The 26,874-nt window shown below is 40.6% G+C and overlaps 1 protein-coding gene across 1 annotated transcript in view; it reads left to right on the plus strand.

The window, feature by feature from the left end:
- The window catches only part of PUS7 (pseudouridine synthase 7), a 45,109-nt gene that overhangs the window by 13,197 nt on the left and 5,038 nt on the right, over positions 1–26,874 (plus strand). The window contains exons 6-12 of the mRNA XM_002913628.4: positions 369–446; positions 13,332–13,460; positions 14,133–14,258; positions 20,922–20,983; positions 21,978–22,138; positions 23,078–23,204; positions 24,663–24,764. Of these exons, the coding sequence (XP_002913674.1) occupies positions 369–446; positions 13,332–13,460; positions 14,133–14,258; positions 20,922–20,983; positions 21,978–22,138; positions 23,078–23,204; positions 24,663–24,764 (785 nt within the window). The remainder of the gene's footprint in view (positions 1–368; positions 447–13,331; positions 13,461–14,132; positions 14,259–20,921; positions 20,984–21,977; positions 22,139–23,077; positions 23,205–24,662; positions 24,765–26,874) is intronic.

The raw sequence follows: 26,874 nt of genomic DNA on the forward strand, positions 1-26,874 counted from the left end.
TCAGAGTGGTCCATGATGTATCTAGAAGAATTTCTCTTTACCTCCACTGTCGTGTCATCTAGTGAATGGCCAATGATCGACAGGAAGTGCATTCTTTCCTTTTTGGTTACTGGTTAGCCAAGTCTTCCAATGGCCGTTTTTCACTCATAGCCACAAACATCCTAAGCGCTGCTAAGAAGGGAGCTGTCCAGGCATCATTTACTTTCTTAGCTTGCACATTATGTTTTCCTGGGTACATTTGTAACTCAAGTTTCTCCTTACTCTTCTCCTATCCTATTATGATTTTATTTTCTTTGAACCTTAAATCATGAGAAATAGAATTTCCTAATGGTGTGCAACTTCATATCGTTTTGTTTTTGTCTTAACAGAGTCAAACCAAACATATTCTCCTACATGGGGACCAAAGATAAAAGGGCCATAACCGTTCAAGAGATTGCTGTTCTCAAGTAAGTACCGAGTACATATCGGAATTCGTTCTGCAGAAACCTTAGTACCACCTTCCACGGTTCTCACGTTTGTTGTGGGGTTTATCTCTTCCCTCTTTTTTTTCATTCTTCTTTTTTTTTTTTTTTAGATTTTCATTTATTTGAGAGAGAGCGTAGGGAGAGGGGAGCAGAGGGAAAGGGACAAGCAGGTTCCTCGTTGAGCACAAGCCTGAAGCAAGGCTTGACCTCACAACCCTGAGATCATGACCTGAACTGAAATCGAGTCGGACACTTAACCCTTCTTTTTTTTTTTTTTTTTAAAGATTTTATTTATTTATTTGACAGAGATAGAGACAGCCAGCTAGAGAGGGAACACAAGCAGGGGGAGTGGGAGAGGAAGAAGCAGGCTCATAGCAGAGGAGCCTGATGTGGGGCTCGATCCCATAATGCCGGGATCACGCCCTGAGCCGAAGGCAGACGCTTAACCGCTGTGCCACCCAGGCGCCCCAAGGACACTTAACCCTTCTGAGCCACCCAGGCGCCGCATCTCTTCCCCCCTTTAAATGGTGTCTCTGCCTATTTGAAAAATCACTTTTTATTTTTTTCTTCTTGCTTATCTGTATTTCCTAATGTTTTTAGGAGCAAACAGGTATTATTTGTGTGATTTTTAAATGACTTTTGTGGTAGAGCCAAGAGAATAAGTGCTTCTTCCTCTCCGTCCTTTTTTGTTCATTCATTATTAAATATAAGTTACTTAAAATTTAACTACAGAGCAGTGAATGAGCTCTTTTGTTACACAGTGGGGATATACAGATGAAAAGATGGTCTGTGCATTTGAAGCAATTATAATTTAATGGAGCAGACGGACAAGTAAATCAGGGCTTATCACACAGTGAGATAAATGCTAAAATACAGATACATTGCGGGCATTAGGGTAGGACAAGGAAGGCTTTCACAGAAAATGGGATGTTCGAGTTTTAATCTTTTTTTTTTTTTTAAGATTTTTATTTATTTATTTGACAGAGAGAGACAGCCAGCGAGAGAGGGAACACAAGCAGGGGGAGTGGGAGAGGAAGAAGCAGGCTCCCTGCGGAGGAGCCTGATGTGGGGCTCGATCCCAGAACGCTGGGATCACGCCCTGAGCCGAAGGCAGACGCTTAACGACTACGCCACCCACGCGCCGCCCCCCCCCCCCCCCGAGTTTTAATCTAATCAGGACCTCTCTGCCTTCACCAATGACATTTTGGAATGGATAATTCTTTGTTGTGGGGGCCATCCTGTGCATGGCAGGGCTTTTAGCAGCAGCCCTGGGCTCTACCCACTAGATAGCAGTAGCATCCCCCCCCAACCCCCCACCCTCCAGTTGTGACAACCAAAAATGTCTCTAGACTTTGCCAAATGTCCCTTGAAGGGCAGAATAGCCTGTGGTTGAGAACCACTGGTCTAGATTCTAGAAGGACAAGGAGGAGTTTCCTGGGGCCATTGAGGGTCTAGGGTTGCTTGTTTAAACCAAGAAAATACCTCATGAAAAGATGCTGGAAAGGAGTTAGGGAGCACCACACATTTGGTACCTGGCAGGTATTTGAGTCTTGTGGGAGCTCGCAAGAAATGAGGATCCTCAGGGGCCCTGTAGGTCGTGGTGTGGATCTTGGACTTGACCATGATCTAAACGGAGGGCATTGTGTTGAGAGGCAGGAGTAGGGGTTGTAACGGGAGCAAGTGGGTGACCCTGGAGTTCGGGGCTGTTGCCGTGTCCTGGGGGCTCTGAACCCAGCCAGTTGAGTGAAAGGAAGGGGAAAAGATGAATTTATAGCCACGTGAAGTCAGACAAATTCAGGCTTTCGTCTTATGCACACACACACAAACGCACACATCCCAAGGTAAGGAGTGGTGGGAGGAAGAAAAAGGGGCAGGAGGAAACTTCTGAGATGGTTATACGTATATTCATTATCTTGAATGTGGTGATGGGTTCATGGGCTTATTCACATGATAAATCTTGTACATTTGGAATATGTACAGTTTACCACATGTTAATTATACTGTAATGACAAAGGAAGTCATCTGCGCTTGCTGTCTCCACTTAAATATGTATATTGATTTGTAACTCCCTTATCCTTTAATTAAGAATTTGAGGTGGCCTTTCCTCTTCACCCCACGATCCCATCTAGTCTGCTTCTTTCCCATCACTTGAAATGGTGACGGGATTAAGCATCTGGTTGTATCCTAATGGATTTTCCAGCCCTTTTCCTCCTTGACCTTGGGATGGAGGCATGATGTAGTCGTGAAAGCAGAGTGAGAACATCTCTGTGACGTCACTGATGGTGTGTGCAAACGTTGACTGGTTTGAAAGAGAGCGGCAGGAGACAGCTGAAGATGTTCTGCATGGTGGCTTGTTCTTTTCTGTCCTGTTGATGCACAGACTGTGGAGTCATCTGCTGAATTTGAAACTGCCCCTGCAGGTAGTGGGGCCAGTGGCCTAGCCAGAAACTCTGAAGGGTTAGGGGGAACAGCGGGGACTCGGGCTCTGGTGTTTCCATCCTCAGTATCTAAAATATCGTTGTAGTCAACTCCTGTGCTTTCTGACTGTATCTGCAAATTTTTTTCATCTAAGTTAAAAAACAAGTTAAAAAAATAATAAGTTCGGTGCACCTGGCTGGCTCAGTCAGTAGAGCGTGCGACTCTTGATGTCCGGGTTGTGAGTTAGGGCATCATGCTGGGTGTGGAGATTACTTAAAAATAATATCTTTTTACTATGAAATAAATGAGTTAGTTGTTTTATTTTCCTCACAGAAGGAACGAGGTGGAAAATGAAAGTTTTGCCATAATTGTACTCCCTTAGAGATTGCCTTGTTCACAGCTTGGTATATTTTTGTGGGGGACTCTTTTTTTTCCTTGTGAACCAAAATATTTATATAAAATGTTTTCTTGTGAACAGTAAATGATATACCTCTTTCCCTTTTAGTACATAGCAAAAGATTTTTAAGATATGGTGAATCCTAATTTCTGAACTGTTACTCTGTTTTTGGATGTTGACATTGTTTCCCATTTCTTGCTATTATAAGCAATTCCATGACAGACATATTGGTAGCTAAATCTTGGCCCACATCTGTGAAAACTTCATTAAGATAAACTTAGCAGAGAGAGGGCCTGCGTGGCTCAGTCGGTTAAGCGTCTGCCTTTGTCTCAGGTCATGATCCCGGGGCCCTGGGATTGAGTCTCGTGTAGGGCTCCTAGCTCTGCGAGGAGTCTGCTTTTCCCTGTCCTCTGCCTGCTGCTCCCCCTGGTTGTGATTTCTCACTTTCAAATAAATAAATAAAATCTTTTTTTTTTGTTTAAAGATTTTATTTATTTATTTGACAGAGAGAGCCAGTGAGAGAGGGAACACAAGCTGGGGGAATGGGAGAGGGAGAAGCAGGCTTCCAGCAGAGCAGGGAGCCCAATGTGGGGCTGGATCCCAGGTCCCTGGGATAACGTCCTGAGCCGAAGGCAGACACTTAACGACTGAGCCACTCAGGTGCCCCAAAAAATAAAATCTTTTTAAAAAGATAAACTTAGCAGTGGAATTCTGATTTAAAGGAAATGTGAAACTCGAGGTTTTAGGGTTTTGTTAGGAAAGCCAAATTGCCCGACGGAAAGGTGGTACCAATTTATCACCTTTATTTTGCTTCCCTAGAATCCTCCCTAACAAGTGTTATGGTTTAAAAAAAAAAAATCGTTTGCTAATTTGAGGGTCAAAAATGGGCATCTCATTATTTTATCTTGCATTATATGATGTGAAATCTTTTGACTATTTGGAGTGAAGATATTTCTTTCTCTTCTTGATAGCCACCAGGTGTCATACTTCATCATAGTGCTGCTCTGTCTCCATAGCCCTTTGCTGCTTTTCTCATCTTCCTGTTGACTTAGTAAGAAACTATATTAGACACCTAAGCGTTGGCCTTTGGAAAGCACATAGCACTTATCTCGCGGATGCAGGCGGCACCCTTCGTTTGCTTAATGGATACACAGGTTGGCCTTTCCCGTGAGAACGGGTAGACAGGATAAACCCACTCTGCCACACGGGGGTTTTAATTATTGCTGAATTGCTCATTCCGAGGGATAAGCAGCATTTCTTTTCAGCTTCATTGTAACTCTCCAACCACTTCGTAATTTTAACAGGATCTCCAGCAGGAACAGCCTCGTTCGGAATGATTTGTTTCTTTTCCTGCCTCTTCCTGCCAGTCTCCTTTCTGAGCCTGGGCCAGTGTTTCGCTGGCTTTGTTAATAAAGGCTTTTTGTGCAACGTGTTGCTTAGGTTGGCTCCTGATGTTTAAAAGTGAGATTTTTAGTAGTCCCAAGTTAGTCACAGAATTCGCTCTGATTTTACAACCGTAGAGCTCTATCAAAGATCATCAGAATTAAAACTGTGAGCAGTATCATGAAGATACCACCAACACCATTCAACCTCTGCTCAGGGAGCACCCGTCCTGTAAGAATGAGTATACCTCTTGCTTTCTGCTGTGCCAGCGGGATTCAGAAATACGTGTCTGTTGTGTATTCGAGAAGAGGCAATAGAGTATGCGTCAGCCATAAAAAGGAATGAAGTACTGATACATATTATAATATGGATGAATCTTTTTTTTAAGATTTGATTTATTTATTTGAGAGAGAGAGCAAGCATGAGCCAGGGGAGGGGGCAGAGGGAGAAGCCGACTCCCTGCTGAACAGGTAGCCTGATGTGGGGCTCAATCCCAGGACCTTGGGATCATGATCTTAATGGCTGAGCCACCCAGGTGCCCAACATGGATGAATCTTTTTTTTTTTTTTTAAAGATTTTATTTATTTATTTGACAGAGAGAAACAGCCAGCAAGAGAGGGAACACAAGCAGGGGGAGTGGGAGAGGAAGAAGCAGGCTCCCAGCAGAGCAGGGAGCCCGATGCGGGGCTTGATCCCAGGACTCTGGGATCACGCCCTGAGCCAAAGACAGACGCTTAATGACTGAGCCATCCAGGCGCCTCCCAACATGGATGAATCTTAAAAGCATGATGCTAAGTAAAGGAAGTCAGACACAAAAGGCCACATACATGATTACATTTATATGAAATGTCCATAATAGGGAAATGTATAGAGACAGAGTACATAAGTGGTTGACGGGCTGCAGGGAGAGGGAATGGGGTTAATAGGTGTAGGGTTTTGTTTGGGGTGATGGAAATGTTCTGGGATTAGATAGTGGTAACAGTTGCACAACATTCTGAATATACTAAAAGCCACCGAACTGTATAGTGTATATCATAATGGTTAAAGTGATAAATTTTAGGTTATATTAATTTTATCTCAAAAAAAAAAAAACAAAAACCAACAGAGCTGTCAGGTACTTGCATGGCTATCAAGGAGTACTCTCCAGAGCCTCTCCAGAGCTGCCAAGTTGCCTGATCACTTTCTTCCTCTTGGCTTAACTATTGTTTGTTTCCGCAATAGCCCTAGTTCTCTCTCTGACCGAAGAGGGGCTCTGTTGTCCTCCTCCTCACTCTGGCCCTCCTGATCCTCTGCTTCCTGGACTCCTTGGGATATAATTCCTGGATGAATTTGTGCCACTGTCCGCATACATATGCAGATAAGGACCTGGTGCCTTTTCTCCTGGACCTGCTGCCTCTGAGCAGCTTGCCAGGGCTGAACAAGACCTGCTTTATAATGTTTGGTCCTTGGATTGGGTGTGGTGAGGGAGGATAATGGAGTAGGAGCTTTGCTTATTTCCCAGCTTCTCTGGCTAGCTTCCTACATTTTATATTAATCAATGGGGCAATGACAGATTTTTTTCCTCAAGAAATTTGGTCAGGCTGCTTTTGCACATACTGAGCTAGAAAACAAGTATACTGATTGATAACGCAGCAAAGGGATGATTGAGTGTCTTCAGAAAGTATAGGGAAATCTTCAGCAAGGAAAAAGAGAGTTTCATGAGATGAATTGGCTAGCTGGTCTTATATAGATGAATTTAAAACAATTGAACTCAGTGAACAGCATGTTTTTAACTAAGGACTAAGAAACTTTGCCATCAGTTTTTCCTGTAACATTGGGACCTCAGAGACTGCAGGGCAGAGACTCACACCTGTAGTGGGGCTGCTTCCGTGTTGAGCTACTTTGGGTGTATAGACAGGCACTTCGGGCAGAGCTCGGCCTTTCATGCCGTCCTCGGTTCCCTGGCTCCACATCCAGACACACACCCGCCCCCTGCGCCTGCATTTCCAGGCCAAAGCCGGAACATGGCTCCTGACAGTAGGAATGAGTTCAAGGACTAGTCCTGGAAAACAGTCCAGAGTGTGAAGTGTGTCATTCCACACAGCGAAGCACAAATATGTTTGTTGTAGTTCTCAGAGTAGATGTCTATTCGGAGGAAATCTGAATTTAGAGAAAGTTAAAACCATCTTATGCACAGTGATGTAACATGCAGCATTATTTGTGATTTTCAAAAATTGTGAACAACCCAAATAGCCCAAATCGGAGAATCTTAAATAAAATGAATGGTTAAATAAGTAAGTTTCAAGCATTGTTTTCAACCATGTTAGATTCTTTTTTTTTTTTTTTTAAGATTTTATTTATTTATTTGACAGAGAGCACAAGCAGGGGGAGGAGCAGACAGGGAGCCCGATGAGGGGCTTGATCCCAGGACCCTGAGATCATGATCTGAGCTGAAGGCAGACACTCAACCGACTGAGCCACCCAGGTGCACCATATTAGATTATTCCTTAAAAAAAAAAAAAAAACCTTTTCATTAAAGTAGAGATGTAAGTTGTCATAACAATATAAAAATATTCTAACATGACAAAATATGAAAATCTCTAATGAAAAGCCAGTGTTTTATTTATTGAGGAAATACCAGAAGGATTTCATTTAGAGCCAGAACAAAATAAATAAAGATGATCACACTATTACCACTCTTTTTTTGTTGTTCTGGACAGACTATAATGCAAACAAACAAAATTAAGAAGGGTCACCTGGCTGGCTCAATCAGTAGAATACGCGACTCTTGATCTTGAGGTTGTGAGTTCGAGCCCCTTCTCGGGTGTAGAGATTACTTCAAAAAAAATCTTTAAAAAAATTTTTTTATACATTTTTTTTAAAAGATTTTATTTATTTGTGAGAGAGAGAGAGCAAGAGCGCGAGCCCAAGCAGGGGGAGTGGCAGGCAGAGCAGGCAGAACAGGCAGAGGGAGAAGCAGGCTCCGAACTGAGCAGGGAGCCTGTTGTGGGACTCAATCCCAGGATCCTGGGATCATGACCTGAGCCAAAGGCAGTCGCTTAACCACCTGAGCCACCCAGGTGTCCCTAAAATTTTTTTTAAGAAATAGGTGTTGTAAAATTAAAAGGGAGATGGCCAAATCGCAATTTTTGTCGTTGATAATTATTTCTACTCCAAAGAGTTGACTGAAAGTTATACAAGATAAGAAAGATTAATGTACAAAACATAATATGAGACAATAGCTAGTTTGAAATTATAATGGAAAAGAAGTTTTTTTACACAAAAGGCAAAAAAAGAATGTACCTAGGAACATTTTTTTATATATATATAGGATTTTTATGAAGAAAATTTTGATATACTATTGAGAGATGTAAAAGGACTGAATGAATGAATGATACAACCTGTTCTTAGGTACATATAAATGTCTTTTCTTCTTGAATAAATGTATAAATTTATGCTACTACTAGAGAGAATAACAGTACAATGGTATTGTTTAAGTTAATCATAAAGTAAATGTAGGAAACTTAAGATGAAAACTGGCTATAGAAATTCTGGAAAAAGTCACTAACAAAGGGGAATTAACCTCAGTATATATTAGAGCATATTCTAGAAATACTACAGTTAAAGCAGTTTGATCTTGGCACATATATTGGTAGAATAATTAGAAACCCAGATCCATCCACATATTTAGTATGTATTTAAAGTTAGCAGAGCGGGGTGCAAGTGGCTTAGTCATTAAGCATCTGCCTTCTGCTCAGGTCATGATCCCAAGGTCCTGGGATCCAGCCTCACGTTGGGCTCCCTGGTCAGTGGGAAGCTTGCTTCTCCTCTCCCACTCCCCCTGCTTGTGTTCCCTCTCTCGCTGTTCTCTCTCTGTCAAATAAATAAAATCTTTTTTTTTTTTTAAGATTTTATTTATTTATTCGACAGAGAGAGAGACAGCCAGCGAGAGAGGGAACACAAGCAGGGGGAGTGGGAAGAGGAAGAAGCAGGCTCCCAGCGGAGGAGCCCGATGTGGGGCTTGATCCCACAACGCCAGGATCACGCCCTGAGCCGAAGGCAGACGCCTAACAACTGAGCCACCCAGGCGCCCCAAATAAATAAAATCTTTAAAAAATAAAGTAAAATCAGCAGACGGGGGTGCCTGGGTGGCTCAATCTGTTAAGCATCTGCCTTTGGCTCAGGTCATAATTCCAGGGTCCTGGGATTGAGTCCCGCATCTGGCTCTCTGCTCAGCTGGGGAGCCTGCTTCTCCCTCTGCCGCTCCCCCTGCTTGTGGTATCTCCATCTTTCTCTCTCTGTGTCAAATAAATAAAATTAAAAAAGATAATAAAATCAGCAGAGAAAAAAATGGTTGAGTCAATGAATGTTGTTGAGATAACTGACTAGCCATCTAGAAAAAAAAATTGGCTCCTTACCTCAGTTCCCTATTCTAAATAAATTCCAGGTGAATCAAAAATTTAAACATAAAAAGAAAAAATTGCACAAAAGAATCAGTGATGATGCTTTTGTATGTCTCCACTGAGTAGGTCACGTGGCAGTGCTTTGTCAGATTTTTTTTTTCTCGCGTAAAGAAAACTCTTATTTGAAGCAAAGAAGGAGATCACTGGGAATGGCTTGCAAAGCTGCGACTCCACTTTGCCAGATATTAACAAAGCCGGTTTAAAAGCAGCACCAGCCGCAGTATCACTGCACACAGATCCAGGCAAATAAATATGTATGTTTTTTGTAGCCAGTTCCTTGGTGCAGTTTTTATACTCCACAGTCTGCTTTTCTGAAAGGCCATAAAGCAGAAAGGCGTGTGTGTGATACTGTTAATTTAAAATGTGGAGCCCACGCCACTGAGCAGCTGCTGACATGGTTGCCAGTTTGCGTGTGAAAAACACTTCCCTGTTCTTTCCTTCACCTCGTTGTTGCTTAGGATGAGGAGACTCCATGATTTAAAGCCGGGGCGAGAGCAGGAAAACCTTCCCAAGTCAGCATGACCTCTCTCGTAGCCCCCTCCTTCGTAAGGGACCATACTTTTGGCATCAGAAGTGGACTGGGGAAGGAGGAACAGAAGCTTCCACTCAGCGCCCCTGGAACAGCAGTGCCCCGAGGTCTTTTATTTTCCCCGCAACCAGTGTAAACTTAGAACACCCCCATAGTGAAGATTAGTGTGCTGGTGAATGCGTGGAGGCCAGCACGGCTCTGAATGAGGTGTGATAGGAAGTAATCACTACCAGGAAGCCAAAAGGAAAAAAGGAAAGGTGCCCTTTTTACTGAAAACAAAACAAAACCAAAAACTGTTGAAGGACTCTATTTACTCTTGGGAAACTTTAAAAAAAATGATCACTGGCTAGGGATACCATGTCTTAAGCCTCGGAACTATTCTTTTTTTTCAAGATTTTTTTATTTGACAGAGCGAGCAGAGAGGGAGAGGCAGACTCCCCACTGAGCAGGGAGCCGGACATGGGGCTGGATCCCACGACCGACCGCAGTATCATGACCTGAGCTGAAGGCAGACGCTTAACTGACTGAGCCACCCAGGCACCCGAGCCTCAGAACTATTTAAAAAAAAGAGATTCATGAGCATAACTAAAATTTTACTCTTTCGTCCTTACTTATGAAAGAACGCCATCTGAGGAGGAATGGTAGATAGAGAAAAACACTTTCACATCAACACACTAGTTTTTGCTTCAGGAGGGAAGAATCCTGGGGTGCCTCAACAGATGGATGAAAGACTATGGGGAACAGGATAATCCACCTAGGAGGAAAGGCCCCTTTACACTGGAAAAAACTAGCACATACCATTCTAACCCAGTGATTAATTTATCACCATCGGTGATGGACAAACTGAACATTATTGCCTTCTGCTGGGATACACTGTAAAGGCCATAGCCTCCCCTAAGTAATGTGCTTATCTGAGTCTAATCACGAGGAAGCAATGAAATCCGCATGTAAAGGCATGGTGTGAAACAGCTGGCCTGGATTCTGCTAAAAGTCAGATACCAACAGAAAGCAAAAGGCTGGGCCGATCCAGACAGCTTAGTGGACACTAACTGGATGTCTCAATAGCAGTGTGTGGTCCCTTGGTTAGATCCTCAATTCAGGGAGCTTTAAAAAAAAAATCAGAAGGATGTTATCAGGTAATTGGGTGAGTGTGGATATACACTGCCTGTCAGTAGTGTCGAATTCATGTTAGGCTTCCTGAGTGTGACCTGCTTGGGGAGGTGTCTAGGAGACACACATAGGGGTCACTAGGGGTAAGGTGTGATATCTGCAACACATTCAAAATCTTTCAGTGAAGTATTTAGATCTTACATTTGTGTTTATGTTTGTGCATATGTGTGTAATGTGTGCAGTGTTCATAGATTAGAAAGAGATATATAAAGTTGGGGGGGAAGTTAGCAATTGGTAAATCTCCTGGGAAGTATAAGGTTACAGTGTTGCCATTTTTCTCCAGTTCTGAATTTTTTTTAATAAAACAAGTGGGAAATTTTTTAATGTATAAACTACTATAAATAAACTAAACTCAGAGCACCTGGGTGGCTCAGTCAGTTAAGTGTCTGCCTTTGGCTCAGGTCATGATCCCATGGTCCTGGGATTGAGCCCCACGTTGGGCTCCCTGCTCAGCTGTCTCCCCAGCTCATGCTCTCTCTCAAATAAATAGACTCCTTTAAAAAATAAACTCACAAAATGGGAGGTAATATTTGCAAACTATGTGGTAAAGGACAGATTTCCTTACTCTGTGAAAACAGTAAGAAAAATAGTAACAATCCAAAATAGGTAAAAAAATAGGTAACAGGACGAACAGGCAGTTCACAGCCAACATATACAGAAATGTTTAACCTCACAACAGGAAGTGTGCAAATAAAAACCAAGGAAATACCATTTTTAACGGTCTAGTAGACCTCAAAAATGTTTATAATTGGCTATGGGAGTGGACACAGGGACAAGGCAGTAGGCACTTACATGTTAATAGTGTGAGCATAAATTGATAAAACTTTTTTGGAGGGCAGTAGGGATTAAAATTTAAAATCCACACCTCCCACATCTAGGAATTAATTTCAAACATGAACTATGTATAGATGCACAGAGAAGTTTATGTAAGGATATTTACTGTAGGATTGTTTGTGATAGCAAAAGATAGGTAGCAATTTAAATGTCCATCAAAGGAGGTCAGATAAAGCATTGAATACGTAGGACAGCAGCCATCCTGTGCAACTGGACTAAGAATGCGGCAGCCTCAGAAGTACTGTGTGGACAAAGCAAATCTCGGAAATGCATTTTTAGGTGGAAAAAAGGCAAGGAGCTGGGGCGCCTGGGTGGCTCGATAAGCATCCAACTCCTGATTTCGGCTCAGGTCATGATCTCCGTTGGGAGATCAAGCCCTGCATCAGGTTCCCCGCTGAGCAGGAAGTGTGCTTTCCCTCTCCCTCTGCCCCTCACCCTGCTCATGCACTAAAAATAAATAAATCTTAAAAAAAAAAAAAAAACCCAGATGCTGAACAATTTATCATGTAACAAAATTTGTTTTTTAAAAGGGAGGCTCTGGGTGCTAAATACATGGTTGTGTTCACTTTGTGAAAATTCATTCCAGCAGAACACTTAGGAGTCATGTATTTTTCCATATATACAATGTATAAAGAGCTTACAAAAAATTTCCTGAAAGGGAGGAGTCTGTAGGTACACATATGCTTCTATATACAGAGTTTCAGGAAGGATGCACAAGAAACTGTTAACAGGGGCTGCTGGTGGGGAGAGGTGTTGAGGGATAGAGATAAGACATAGGTTTTTCAGTTCTGTATTTGTTTTTCTGCATAAATTACTACTAAAGAAGTTAAGGAATTTTTCATGAAAATTTCCATATACATTTTAAAGATTTTATTTTTTTAAGAGAGGGAGTGAGCAAGAGAGAACTTGGGCAGCAGGGAAGGGCAGAGGGAGAGGGAGAACTCCTTTTACGATTACACGGGGCTCGATCCCAGGACCTCAGGGTCATGACCTGAGCTGGAGGCAGATGCTTAACCAATTGAGCCACCCAGCCCCTCCATTCTTATACCTTTTAAATGATAGCAAGGTACGAATTTGTGGTAGAATGCCATCTCTATCCCTACTGTCTATATCTATCTATCTATCTATCTATCTATCTATCTATCTATCTATCTATCTATCTAATGTGTTTAAAAAATGGGAGGAAATGCAAAGTTAGATATTAACAGATTTTTTTTTCAGGTGATGAACTGCATTGTTTTTCTTATTCTCTGTACATTTTCAATCTTTCTTAGATTACAGTATTTTTCTGATAGATAAAAATAGGACTCTTCTTTAAATTGCAGTAACAGTCCTTACCGTTGTATGGGATTGCTCTATTATCCCCCTTCTCCCTCACAAAAAGTAGCAAATTGCACAGATACGATTGTTCCATTACTCATTATAAATCACATGAGACTTTATGAATATAAACGTGGCCCAGGTTAATCTATCCAGTGAAATCGAACCAGTATCGTTTTGCTGGAGAAACAATCCAGAGGGAAATGAAAAGTATGCTCAGCCCACCTGCCGTGGTGCCTGTGTTTTTGCTCCTCGTAGCTTGGCACGGTCTTGTTTCGAGCTGTCGTTTCGTGTAGTAGGGTATCCAGGACTATTTCAGTCAGGCAGTACTTCATGATCCTCTTGGTGGTCCTTTTTTATTTTATATTTTTTAGAATAACTGCTCAAAGGCTTGCCCACTTGAACAAGTGCTTGATGAACTTTAAGCTGGGGAATTTCAGCTATCAGAAAAACCCTCTGAAACTGGGAGAGCTTCAAGGGAATCACTTCACCGTTGTCCTCAGGTAAAGACCTACAGGTAGGAATGCAGACCAGAGAGGGTCTCCCTGGGCCACCTCACATCTGTTTGGAACCATTATTAATCCAAGTGAGCAGTTCTAGCAGGTGTGGCAGCGAGGGAAGGCCGAGCAGAGCCTGATAGGGCTGGAGAGCAAATACTGCTGGAGAATTGGTACCAACATCCCCTCACCTCTCAAAACTCAGCACTTCCTTTGGAAAGGAGCCATGTGCTTCAAGCACGGTGTTAAGAGACGAAGAGCCTATGGTTCCATTTATAGGCAGTAGCTAGGATGGGCAAATTCACGGACAGAGAAAAATAGAAGAAAGGTTACCTGGGGCAGGGGAGTCTAAGAGGGGGACATGGGAGCTACTGTTTATGGGTACAGAGTGGGAAGAGTGGAAAGTTCGGGAAGTAGATAGTGGGGAATGTTGCACAACATTGTTGGTGTACTTACAGCCACTATGTTGTGTACTTAAAAATGGCCAGAATGGTCAATTTAATGTCATGCATATTTTGCCACAGTTTTTTTTTTTTTTTTAAACACAAAGTCATCAGCAGGTAGAGAGAAAGCTGCAGGGGATAAGGACACGGCATGGAAGCCAAGCCTTATCATTGATGATACGCATCCCTGAATGTGTTTGACTCGGTTTTTCTCTGGCTAACTTGGGCCCTACAGAAATATAACAGGAACTGATGAGCAAGTTCAGCAAGCTATGAACTCTCTCAAGGAGATCGGATTTATTAACTACTATGGAATGCAAAGATTTGGAACTACAGCTGTCCCCACATATCAAGTTGGAAGGTGTGTATTTAATTTCTTTTGTCTGAATGAGCTCACTGAAAAAAAGCAGAAAGGTTTTTTGTTGATGTTGTTTTTAATTATTCATGTCTGGGCCGAATGAGCCAGTGTGTCTCATCAACAGATCCACAGCATTCTTCTAATTTTTGTTTTTTAAGATAATACAAATTAATACAAAAATAACAATAAAAAATTAAATCAGTATTGAAAAAGATATAACCTGAAAGGTAAGTTTTTCTCTCATCCCTGATAACCCATCCAGGGATTCTCTTTTTAGTTCCTTCTTTACAGGTAAATCTTGGCTCAGTTCGATAAGCTGTTGGGTAGCCTGACAGACGATGCAGTTGGAGATCTCCGTTAACAAGCGCTTTCCAGTTTATTAAATTTTCATCTTCACTTTCCCCCGCCCTTAAAGAAAGTGGTGTAGGATGGAAATAGCGTGGTAAAATTTATTTTAATAACTCTGTTTCACTTTCAGGCAATAGGGAATCCCTCTAGGGTAAGTTAGGGTGGGAATCCCATCAGCAAATACTTGGACTTTTGATCTTGGGGTCATTGGAGCACCACATTGGGTGTAGAGATTACTTAAATAAATAAACTTGAAAAAACTTTAAAAGGGGCGCCTGGCTAGCTCAGTTGGAAGAGTGTGCAGTTCTTGATCTCTTGATCTCAGGGTCGTGAGTTCAAGCCCCACACTGGGTGTAGAGATTACTTAAATAAATTTATTTTTTTTAAGATTTTATTTATTTATTCGAGGGAGAGAGAGAGCATGAGCAGAGGGAGGGGCAGAGGGAGAAGCAGACTCCCCGCTGAGCAGGGAGCCCGATGCAGGGCTCGATCTCAGGCCCCTGAGATCATGACCTGAGCTGAAGGCAGACACTTAACCAACTGAGCCACCCAGGGACCCAAATAAATAAACTTTAAATACATACATACATACTTACTTACTTGGATTTGGAAACCTAAATCTGTATATGCTGTCCTGCGTCCAGTAGATTGTTACATAAAGTAGTCATTCTCATGGGAGTTCGAATTATAGAAGTTACGAGTTGGAAGTGATCTGAGAGATTATGTAGTTCGTGTTCTTCCTTGTGTTTCAAACCCATATTCTAGCAAAGGTGAAATTCAGGCTTGGGGGTCTGCTGGAGCTCACTAGTTGTTCCCTAGTAGTCCTAGCAACAGAGGACTTTTCTTGACTTACTGTGTGGGGTTGCAGCAGCTGACTACACGAACTTGCATTTGCTAATGTATTTTTAAAAGCGCAAAATGGTTGGGGTGCCTGGGTGGCTCAGTTGGTTAGGTGTCTGACTTGGTTTTAGCTCAGGTCGTGATCTCAGGGTCGTAGGATCAAGCCCTGTGTAGGGCTTGACACTCAGTGCGGCTCTGCCTGAGATTCTCTCTCCCTCTGCCCCTCTACCTGCTCGCACACCTGCACATGCACTCAGTCTCTCTCAAATAAATAAAATCTTTAAAAAAAATAAAGTTTTAGGAAAGCACAGAATGATAAAAATCTGTCATGTAGTAGTTCCTCTACTTCTTTGATGCAGTGTTTTGAAGGTTAAAAGCTCAGGCAGTTCTGAACCTCAGATTACTCATCTATCAAATGGAGATCATAATGCTAACTTCACAAGGTGGTGAGAATGATGTGACATGATATTTATTGCAGCACCTGTTGCTATGTCTAGGATATAGTAGGTGCTCAATAAGCAGAAAGGAATATTTTAATACTAAAGCATACTAACCAGAGAAAGAATTTTTGCTGAAAAGAATACTAATGATCATTATCATTAGATAATAAATGATAACGTTTTCAGTCTTGCTAAATGGTAAGAGGACATTGATAAAGATAGTGAAGATGTTAACCGTATTACGGGACAGAATACTTAAGGGAAGCCTGTATCAACTTTTGGTTTCTTTAATTTTGTTTTGTTTTAAATAGGATTTTATTTATTTTTTAAGTAGACTCCATGCCCAACATGGTGCTTAAACTCATGACCCTGAGATCAAGAGTTGCATGCTCCACTGACGAGCCTGCCAGGCACCCCAAGCTGTATCAAATTTTTTTTTTTAAGATTTTATTTACTTATTTTAGAGAGAGAGAGCAAGCACAAGCGTGGGCGGTGGGGAGAGGGAGAGAATCTCATGCAGACTCTGCCCTGAGCACAGAGCCCAACATGGGGCTCAGTTTCATGACCTTGAGATCATGACCTGGGCCAAAACCAAGAGTCAGACACTCAACCAACTGAGACACCCAGGTGCCCCTGTATCAGATTTTGTATTTGGAATTAATTTGTCAGAAGAACAGCCATGGGACCCTGCAAATATTATACTCCAAAGATAATATAAAATGGCTAATGAAAATGAGATCAGATTTATCAGAAGTAAACAGAAAGGAACACAAATTGCATTGCAGGCCCTAAATATAGAGTCAGTATATAGCCCATTCAAAATTCCAAATCAACAGTTTCCATAATGTAAGAATATTTCCTAGCTTCAGAGCCACCCACTGTTACCATCATAGGACCTCCTAAGGAAAAAACAAAACAAACCTTAGTTTATAGATTAAAGATGGAAGAATGACATAGCCAGTTTTTAAAGAACTCTTACAACTCAAAGACAAAAGGGACAAATAACTGTCTAAAAATAAGCAAGTGATCTGAGGAGACATTTCTCCAAAGAACATTGACTAATGGCCAGTAAGCACACAAAAAGATGTTCCACATCATTAGGGAATCACTGATTGTTAGGGAAAAGCAGTTCAAAACCACAATGAGCTATCACTTCATATCCACTATGATAGCTAAAATCAAAAAGATAGACAATAGTAGGTGCTGGTGAGGATGTGGAGAAATTGGAACCCTCATGTGCTGCTGGTTGAAATGTAAAACGGATAACAGCCTGGCTAGTCCGCAAAATGTTAAATGTAGAGTTACCGTATGACTCAGCTGTTGTCCTCCTAGGTATATACTCAGGAATTGAAAACATGTGTTCACACAAAAATTTACACCGATGTTTATAGCAGCCAAAAAAAAAAAACAGCCCAGATGTCCATCGACTGATACATGGATAAATAAAATGTGATGTATCCATACAATGGAATATTATTCAACAATAAAAAGAGAATGGTACTGACACCTGCTACAATATGGATGGACCTTGAAAACATGCTAAGTGAAAGAAGCCAGTCAAAAAAGGGAGGGAGGATATTACAGGATTCATTTATATGAACTATTCAGAATAGACATATCCATAGAGACAGAAAGTTGGTTAGGAATTGCCTACCTCTGAGGGAAGGATAATGGAGAGAGACGACTGATGGGTGTAGGATTTCTTTTTGGGTGATAAAAATGTCCCAAAATGATTGTGTGATGTTAGCAATTCTGTGAGGATACCAAAAGCCATTGAATCGTGCACTTAAATGGATGAATTATATGAATATTTGAGTCATACCCCAGTAAAGCTGTTTTTTTTTTTTTAATGGAATAAATCCTTGCATATATGGTCAGATGATTGTCGACAAGGGCAACAAGACCATTCAATGGGGAGAGGACAGTCTTTTCAACAAATTGTGTTGGGGAAATTGGATATACATATTAAAAAATGAAGTTGGATCCTTCACATCATTACAAGTTGTCTCACACCATTTATAAGAATTAACTCAAAATAGATCCAAGACCTGAACCTACTACAAGTATAAAATTAGGGGAAAACCTCATGATATTTGATTGCCAATTTCTTGGATATAACAATAGGTTGGACTCCATAAATTAAAAATACTTATATACAAAGGACGCTATCAACAGAATGAAAAAGCAGTCCACAGAATGGGAGAAAATATTTGCAAATTATGTATCTGATGAGGGGTTAATATCCAAAACATATGGATTTCCTGCAACTCAACAATAAGAAAACAACTTGATTAAAAATGGGCAAGGAACTTGAATAGACCTTCCATCAAAGAAGAAATGACTAATAAATAATGAAAAGATGCTCAATATTAGTAATCTTTAAGGAAATTCAAATCAAAACCGCAATGAGATAATTTTTTATACCCGTTAAAAAGACCATTATTTAAAAAAAAAACAAGCATTGGTGAAGATGTGGAGAAATGGGAACCCTTGTGCATTGCTGGGGGGAATGTAAAATGGGCCAGCCTCTGTGGAAAATGATATGGTAATTCTTCAAAATATCAAATGTAGAATCACCATATGATCCATAAATTCCATTTTTGAGTATCTACCCAAAAGAAGTGAAAGCAAACACTCAACAAATATTTACACACTCATGGTTTTTAGAGTATTCATAACACCAAAAGGTGGAAGCAACCAAGTGTCCGTTAACAGATGAATGTTACATAGATACGATGGAGAATCCTTCAGCTTTGACAGGAAGGAAATTCTACACATGCTACAACATGAATAGACCTCGAGAACTTTTATGCTAAATGAAATAAGCCAGTCACAAAAGGACAGATACTGTGTAATTCCTCTTACACGAAGTACCTAGAATAGTTAGGTTCCCACATAAAGTAGAGCTGTGGTTGCCAGGAGATGGGAGGTCTTTAATGTGTACAGTTTCAGTTGAGGAAGATGTAAAGGTTCTGGGGTCAGGTCGTCCTGATGGTTACACACAGTACGAATGTACTAAGTGCCAGAGAACTGTACACTTTAAAAATGGCTAAAATTAAGAGTTTTATGTTATGCATATTTTATACAATTTTAAAAAGCTGTAAGAAGGAAAGATAATGTAAGAAAAGTAGAAAACATCTTAATGTGTAGAGGGCCTCTTGTAAAAGCTAATCTGCATATTTAATATGGCAATATATACTGAACTTTCATGTATATGGTAGCAACCTAAGAAACTTTGTAATATATTACACCTCGTGTCGGCAGATCTTTTCTGTGAAGGGCCAGATAGTAAATATCTTGGGCTTTGTGGGCCATGGAGTGTTCGTAGCAGGTAGTCAGCTCTGCTGTTACAACAGTGTGAAACCAGTCACATGCAGTGCGTCGTCAGTGCGTGAGCACCAGTGTTTTACAGTAAACCTATTTCCAAAATCAAGTGACCAGCCAGGTAACAGGTTTTTGAACACAGACGTCTTCTTCTATAATACCTGACAGACCAGTGCCCGGTCCTGAACTAGTTCTCCACTCTCTGGAGGTGTTGCGGCTAGCCTAACCAGCTCCATAATGTGTCACCCAGGAGAGTACTGGAAGACTGATACGGTATGGCTTCTTCCAGGACTGCAGGGATGGCCAGCAGTAAGAAATCTGTTGTGTAGTAAGTCACACTAGTAGATAAAAAAATCCATATGATCATATTGTTGGATACCAAACAGCATTTTATATAGTTTAATATGCAAAAATATCCCATAGAGGTTAACTTAAATATGAAAAATAAAAAACCCAGTTAACTAAAAGAAAGGATTTCTATATTCTTATAGTAGGGAAGGTCTGTCTTTTTTTAAAGATTTATTTATTTTAGAGAGCAGGACAGAGTGGGGGGGGGTGGAGGAGGAGAGAGAGATAATCTCAAGCAGACTCCCTGCTGAACGTGGAGCCTGACTTGGGGCTCCCTATAGAGCTCGATCCCTAGATCATGAGATAATGAGATCATGACCTGAGCCGAAACCAAGATTTGGACACTTACCCGAGTGAGCCACCCAGGTGCCCCTAGGGAAGGCGTTTCTAAACATGACTCTTACACCAGAAATCTTAACTGGAAAGAATTTCAGCTATGATACACAAAACAGAATTTTCGTATGGTAAAATGTAATAAAAGTTAAAGGAAAAATTGGATATGCTTATAGATGTATCAGAAAAGTCATGGGGGCACCTGGTTGGCTCGGTCAGTGGAGCATGTGACTCTTGATCTTGGGGTTGTGAGTTCTAGCCCCACATTGGGTATAGAGATTACTTAAAAATAAAATCTTTAAGGGAGCTCCTGGGTGGCTCAGTTGATTAAGCGTCTGCCTTTGGCTCAGGTCATGATCCCCGAGTCCTGGGATCATGGATTTTGGGTTCCCTACTCAGCGGGGAGTCTGCTTCTCCCTCTGCCCCCCCCATTCCCTCTCGCTCTTTGTCGCTTTCTCTCTCAAATAAATAAAATCTTAAAAAAAAATAAAATCTTTTTTTTCAAGCCATGAAAAATACTGTCAAGTGTTATAGTGTTAATTAGATAACAGGCGGCCTTTCTTATGTACTATTTAATTTTTGAGAAGCATATATTATAATCAGCAAGAATAATGGGGAAGGATAAAGTGTTATTTATTCTGTTTGTCTAGGCAAGAAGGTATTTAACAAGGGGGAGAAATTTCTTGAGAAGTTTCAAATAAGTTTTACTGCAGAAAGACTTAACTTTGATTTATACAGATAATACTATGTATAATAGCTTAATGAGTTGGTTACTGTTTATACTATCAGCATTTTAAAACTGTGACGTGATGCTAAATGTTAATGAGTGAACCTGCCCTTCATTTTTTTCTCTCTTGTTTTTAAGTTCTTCTGACATTTACATCGGAAACCTTTGTCGTTATATTAGTTTTTCAGCTTCCTTTTAGATTTAATAAAATATATACAGTTAACATGGTTTTTGACTGCACAGATTTTGGCATATAAAATTCATCTTACTGCAAAATTAAGTAAAATAAATAATGTTTGATTTTAGAGCTATCCTACAGAATTCCTGGACTGAAGTCATGGATTTAATATTGAAGCCCCGTTCTGGAGGTGAGAATAAAATTTGTTAATGAAAAAAAAGAAATAGAATATCTTGTTAGGTATTTGTGGAATTCCTTTGAATAAAAAGTATGTGTGCATATTGGGGGTGGTTATTTCAGAATTTTAAAGATTGTTTTTACAGTAAAATAAAAAGGATAGTTCATTTTTTCCCCACAAATTCTATGTATATATATATGTGAGATTAATAATTTATATTGTTTTCAGCTGTTTAGCTCATCTAATTTATTCATTCATAAACGAATACATTTATTTCCTTTTCCCCATGCACTACTAAATCTCCGAACATGCAGGAATCCAGACACATTGCACTTGTGGTGAATGTGTTAAAGCATAGTGTAATATAGAATGTAAAAACTGGGCAAAAAAATGTGGAGGATTTGTAGTTTGAAGAGTTTGTCAAAAACTTCCAGAAACTACCTCTACATTCATACCGTATGAAAAAAGATTTAAATACTACTGTACAAGGGCACCTGGGTGACTCAGTCAGTTAAGCGTTCGACTCTTGATTTCGGCTCAGGTGTTGATCACAGGGTCGTGAGTTTGAGCCTCACATTGGGCTCCATGCCCTTTAAAAAAAAACCCAAATAACACTACTGTACAAATTATCAAAACAATTATGCCCTTTGGGTAATAATTCATTTGCAAATTAAAAGAGATAAAGTTGTCTAATTTTAAGGACAGTGACCTATTAAATTTGCCAACACTGTAGAAAAAGAGAAGGAAGAGAGGACTACCAGGGTTTTGTCTTGTGTTTGATCAGCTGTGATCATGGAACAGTAATAGTCTTTAAATCCTGGGGTGGTGGTAGGTGGACAAAGCCGGCTCATTCAGTACACTGTACCTGTCCCGCCTTTTCACATTCTCATGGGTTCTCATGTGAGCAGAAGCTTTTTCCAATTTTGTGTTCCTTAGGAAACACATTAAGTTACGGAAATCTGTCTTTTCAATAAATTGTTTTAATCACAGCTTTTTATTCCCTCAGCCGAAAAGGGCTACTTGGTTAAGTGCAGGGAAGAGTGGGCGAAGACCAAAGACCCAGCCGCTGCCCTCAGAAAACTTCCTGTCAAAAGGTGTGTGGAAGGGCAGCTGCTTCGAGGACTTTCAAAATATGGAATGAAGAATATAGTCTCTGCATTTGGCATAGTGAGTGCTATTTGTGAAGTCAGGCAAATGACTTGAGGTGGCTTAATGCTTTTTAAATTTTATCTTTAAATATTTTACTAAATTTTGAAAGAGCATAAGGGAAATAAGGATCCTTCGGTGATCTCTGAGTGCCGTGTTACCTGAGTGATCCTTGTTTGTTCCCTGAACGGTGATGGGGGTAGAGGGTGGGTGTGGGAATGTTGGCAATAATTATTAATGTTGAGGGCATGAGAAAAGCATTAAAGTGGAAAATATTATCTACAAGGAAATTTAAATTAAGCATCGTGGTACTTCAGAAATTCAGTCTGTCTGAGAGTTCCTTTCTTGATCATTCTCCAGCATCAGCACTGTAACCTACCTAAGAGATTGCACGAGAAATGGTTTACATGATTGCATTTCAGTTTGGTTTCTTAGTGGTGGTCCAGCAGTGGGTGCCATCTTGGCACGTGTGGCCCATGCTAGTATTCAGATATCTATAACCCAGAATAGACTGAAGGTTAACTCTTCAACTTCAGTCTTATTTAATCTTCCCCGGGCAAACAAAAAAAGCAGAATTTTAAATTAGTTGTCCATTCAGTCATTTAGGTTTTTTCCTTCTATGGAATTATCAGGAAGAAGGTACTGTTTGCTCTGTAAGTGGTGTGTAAATTTCTACAGTTGAAGCACTGTGTCTTTGATTCAGGATATAGTTCCCCCGCAGTTGCTTTATTTGCACAAATGCATGGCAACCAGTGCAGTTGGAGCCGACTGTGAACACCTTGTAGTTAGAGGGGTTCTGTGTCTAACACTGGTTGCTATGTGTCAGTCACTATGACATTCAGGGTATGAGTTTCTTGTCCTAGGGTCACCACTAAACAAGTGATATGTCTTGGAAATTACAGTACTTTTAATATTCAGAATATGTATTTTTTTCCCTGCCCGTTTTTTTATTCCTTCCAGATACCAAGAAATAATCGCTTAATGTATATTCATAGCTATCAAAGCTATGTATGGAATAACATGGTAAGCAAGAGAATAGAAGAGTACGGACTGAAGCCTGTTCCAGGGGACCTTGTTCTCAAAGGAGGTAAAAAGGCAAATATCCTCATTTTTCCACCCAACTAGGGTTAGTTATTTGACACTAGTGCTTAAAATCTGGCCCAGCCACTACTTAAGAGATAAGAGAGATGTCTAGTAAGGTTGAAATGGAAAGACACTGTAAACTCAGATTGAGCAGTTTGGATCTGTGTCTTTAATGAAAATATATATCCAATTTGGGGCTCCTCGGTGGCTCAGTCGGTTAAGTGTCTGCCTTTGGTTCAGGTCATGATCCCGGGGTCCTGGGATTGAGCCCTGCATCGGGCTCCCTGATCAGCAGGGAGTCTGCTTCTCCCCTTCCCTCTGTCTGCTGCTCCCTCTTCCCTCTGCCTTTGCTCTCTGTCTCTCTGTGTCAAATGAATAAATAAAATCTTAAAAGAAAAGAAAAAAGTATATATCCAATTTGATTAAGTGCCTAACTCGCTCTGGGTCTCTGGGCCTCCATTTTCTCAGCTAGAATAAGATTTGGACTTAATGTTGCCTTACATCTTTTTCCAAACTGTAACCTGGGTCTAGCAAATACTCCCCTCTGCTTCTGGATGTACCTCAGCCTCTCAGCTGTTGTCTGCCAGTTTTAAAGAGTCTCTTTAAGTCAACACTTGACTGGAGCTCGCTTTACATGCGGGCCATGATATAACAGACATTTAGTGCATACCCTGTGCCCGCAGCATTCAGAAAACACACAAATGATCCCATCTGATGCTGAGCCCTCACCATGGACCAGGCCTTGTGCTGAGCCCTTTGTCGACAGCTTCTGGTGTAAAGCTCACAGTATTCTGTCAAGTATTGTCTCTCTTCTTCAGACGAGGTTCACAAGGTTCCACAGCTGATTAAAAAAAGAAAAGGCAGGAATTCAGAATCAAGGTCTGCCTGTTTCCACAGTCCCCATTCTTCCGGTGTACCCGGCTGTCCTGCTCTCTGAACACATAGCCTGCTCGTCTTCATGTATCCCTGATAACTCCACGAAGGTGTCTGTTGAGAAATTTTGGTTATCCTGAATTAATAGTTTTTAACCTATCCAATGTTGATTATATCTAGGTATTTTAATGTCCCATGTGCCATCACATTTCATCCTCTAAATGCAGACTGATTTTTTAAATTATTCTCTTAGCAAAATGCATCCATTGGTGATAGCGTTCTAGATAGTATTTTGTAATGTTGCTTAAAAAGGAGCTGATTTTTTTAAAGCAAACATTCTAAAAAATTGAGAAATAGTTTTTTTTTTTTTACTTTCCACTTGTTCTCAGTCCATGATTTGTATTTCTTGGGTAGAGCAGAAAGGACAAAAAGATCTCTAACTTCATTTCTTTAAGCTTTGTAGGCCACTCAGCCTGTGTCAACTTGCACATCTGACTTCTTAGATGTGTATAATTTTAGAAGATCAGGCTCATGAAAATATTACCTATTTTCACATTTTTTCTTAATTTCTCTATTTGTGATTTTGCAGCTACAGCCACCTACATTGATGAAGACGATGTTAATAATTACTCAATCCATGATGTGGTAATGCCCTTGCCAGGTTTTGATGTTATCTACCCAAAGCATAAAAGTAAGTTCCTTGTCTGGGGAAAATAGTTAAAACAAAGTCTGACATATTTAAGCCATTGACCACCAAGAGTAGAGAGATGGGGGGAAAAAATCAGTATTTGAAATATAATTTTAGAACTTTGATTTCCATCAGACTTGAAAATGTTTCGATTTTAAGCATTTATAAACCACGTTTACATATAAAGTCCCCCAGGAAGGGATGTATTCAGATGATAATTTAAAATTTAAAAAAAAAATTTTTTTTTTAAGTCATCTCTACACCCAATATGGGACTCGAACTTATAACCCCAGGATCAAGAGTCACATGATTCACCGGCTAAGCCAGCCAGGCGCCCCCGGATAATTAAATTAAACAGAAAGGTGGTGGTGGTGGTGGCAGTAGTAGGAGTAGTTATAGTAGTATTGGTATTATTGTTACTAGTGTTGCTGTTATTATTGGCATTATTTAAATTTCTGAAATCCACTAATTCTTATTAAGGATAAGAAGGCTTTGGAAAAAGTCACTGAGAAAGTGAATGGATAGTCCTAGTTTAACATTGCTTCTTTTAGCCTTTTTTGTTTGACACCATGTAAGTAATACCTGCTTACTGTGTTTTAAAAGTCAACAAGCACAGAAGTTTATAGAGTGAAAAGTTAGAATTCACTCCCCTTATTTCCCGTTCTCCGTCGGCTGTTATGAATTACTTCCCTTACCTTCATGGATTAGGGTTGGGGGGTGGGTGGACTTGAACTTTCATTGTTCAAGGATTCAGAAATTTGAAAAAAGAAAGCAGCTCTGAGCATGAGATCAGCTTGGTGGATCTGACCCTGGAAGTTTACTCCTAGCCAGAACTGATCTGTGGGAGGTTATTGTAAAAAAATCTTTTTTTGGGGGGCGCCTGTGTGGCTAAATTGGTTAAGCATGCAACTCTTGATTGCAGCTCAGGTCTTGATCCCAGGGTGATGAGTTCAGGCCCCACATTGGGCTCCCAGCCTACTTCAAACAAACAAACAAACAAAAACCATCTTTTCTGTCAAGGGACCAGAATGTCCCTTATCAATGTTATATTCCTTGAAATTGTGCAAGTTATAGAATGATTAGGTATTAACACCCTTCTTTGATAATGCAAATACTTAAAAAATTCATCTGCTACTTACATGTTGATTAACACAATCAGATTGCTGTGTTCCTAATACTTTTGTGACATTGACTTCACTGAGGGACAGGAGTAGAGACAAGGAGGAGAGAATGACTGGGGAGATGAGGGATGGGCTGGGCAGGGTCTGCCTAGCCTAATGGCTCAGTGGGGCCCTGAGGAGACACTGATACTGGAACTAGTGAGAAGGAAGGCACTTCAGATGCTCAGAGCCACCCTTGCTCTCTTTCCAAGATAGAAAAAGTAAACATTCTTTTCTTCTTTCGTGTACCTCTCAGGAACAGAAATGTGGGTTAATACCAGATAAGACATAAATTCAGCACAGCCTCTGACCAAGCCGTTCATGAAAATCTTGTGGGTAAAACGGGCTGACAGACTGGATGGGTGGTGGTTTGGGCCCGTGGGTTGGTAACATACACACACACTCAGCGTCCAGTAGTGCACAATTTTGGGATCCCTGTTGTCTTATAGGTGTGTTGTGAGGGGGTCTTTCCTTCACCCTGGTCTACCCAATATTTTTTATGAATAACTTGAATAAAGAAATCTGTTTATCATGTTTGCAAATTATGTTACCCAGAATGGCTAATACTAATTATATGAAAAGTAAGTTTTTTAAAAGAACTGCAGAAGGCATTGAATATAGGGTTAAGTGTAAATTGTTACTTTTGTAAAGGCCTAGTTTGATAGTAGTCTACATAAAGTATCTGGAGTTATTACTAAACATCAGGCTGCTACCCTGAGGCCAGTGAAGGGTTTTGTGGGGAATACAGAAATGGCAGAGGAGGGACAGGTGGAGGACCGGTTGTGTGACTTAGAGAAAATACGGCTTAAAGGGCCAGTACTCATGAGTGCGTGTGGAAGAGGGCAGTGAAACTGCTGTGTTCCAAAGCAGTCAGCAGAAGTTCTAAAAAGACAGATTTCAGCTTGGAATAAGAACTTTCTGACAATTGTGTTCCTCACAAAGAAGTGGTTACC

Source organism: Ailuropoda melanoleuca, chromosome 1 (assembly GCF_002007445.2).
Source record: "Ailuropoda melanoleuca isolate Jingjing chromosome 1, ASM200744v2, whole genome shotgun sequence".
Lineage (NCBI taxonomy): Eukaryota > Metazoa > Chordata > Mammalia > Carnivora > Ursidae > Ailuropoda > Ailuropoda melanoleuca.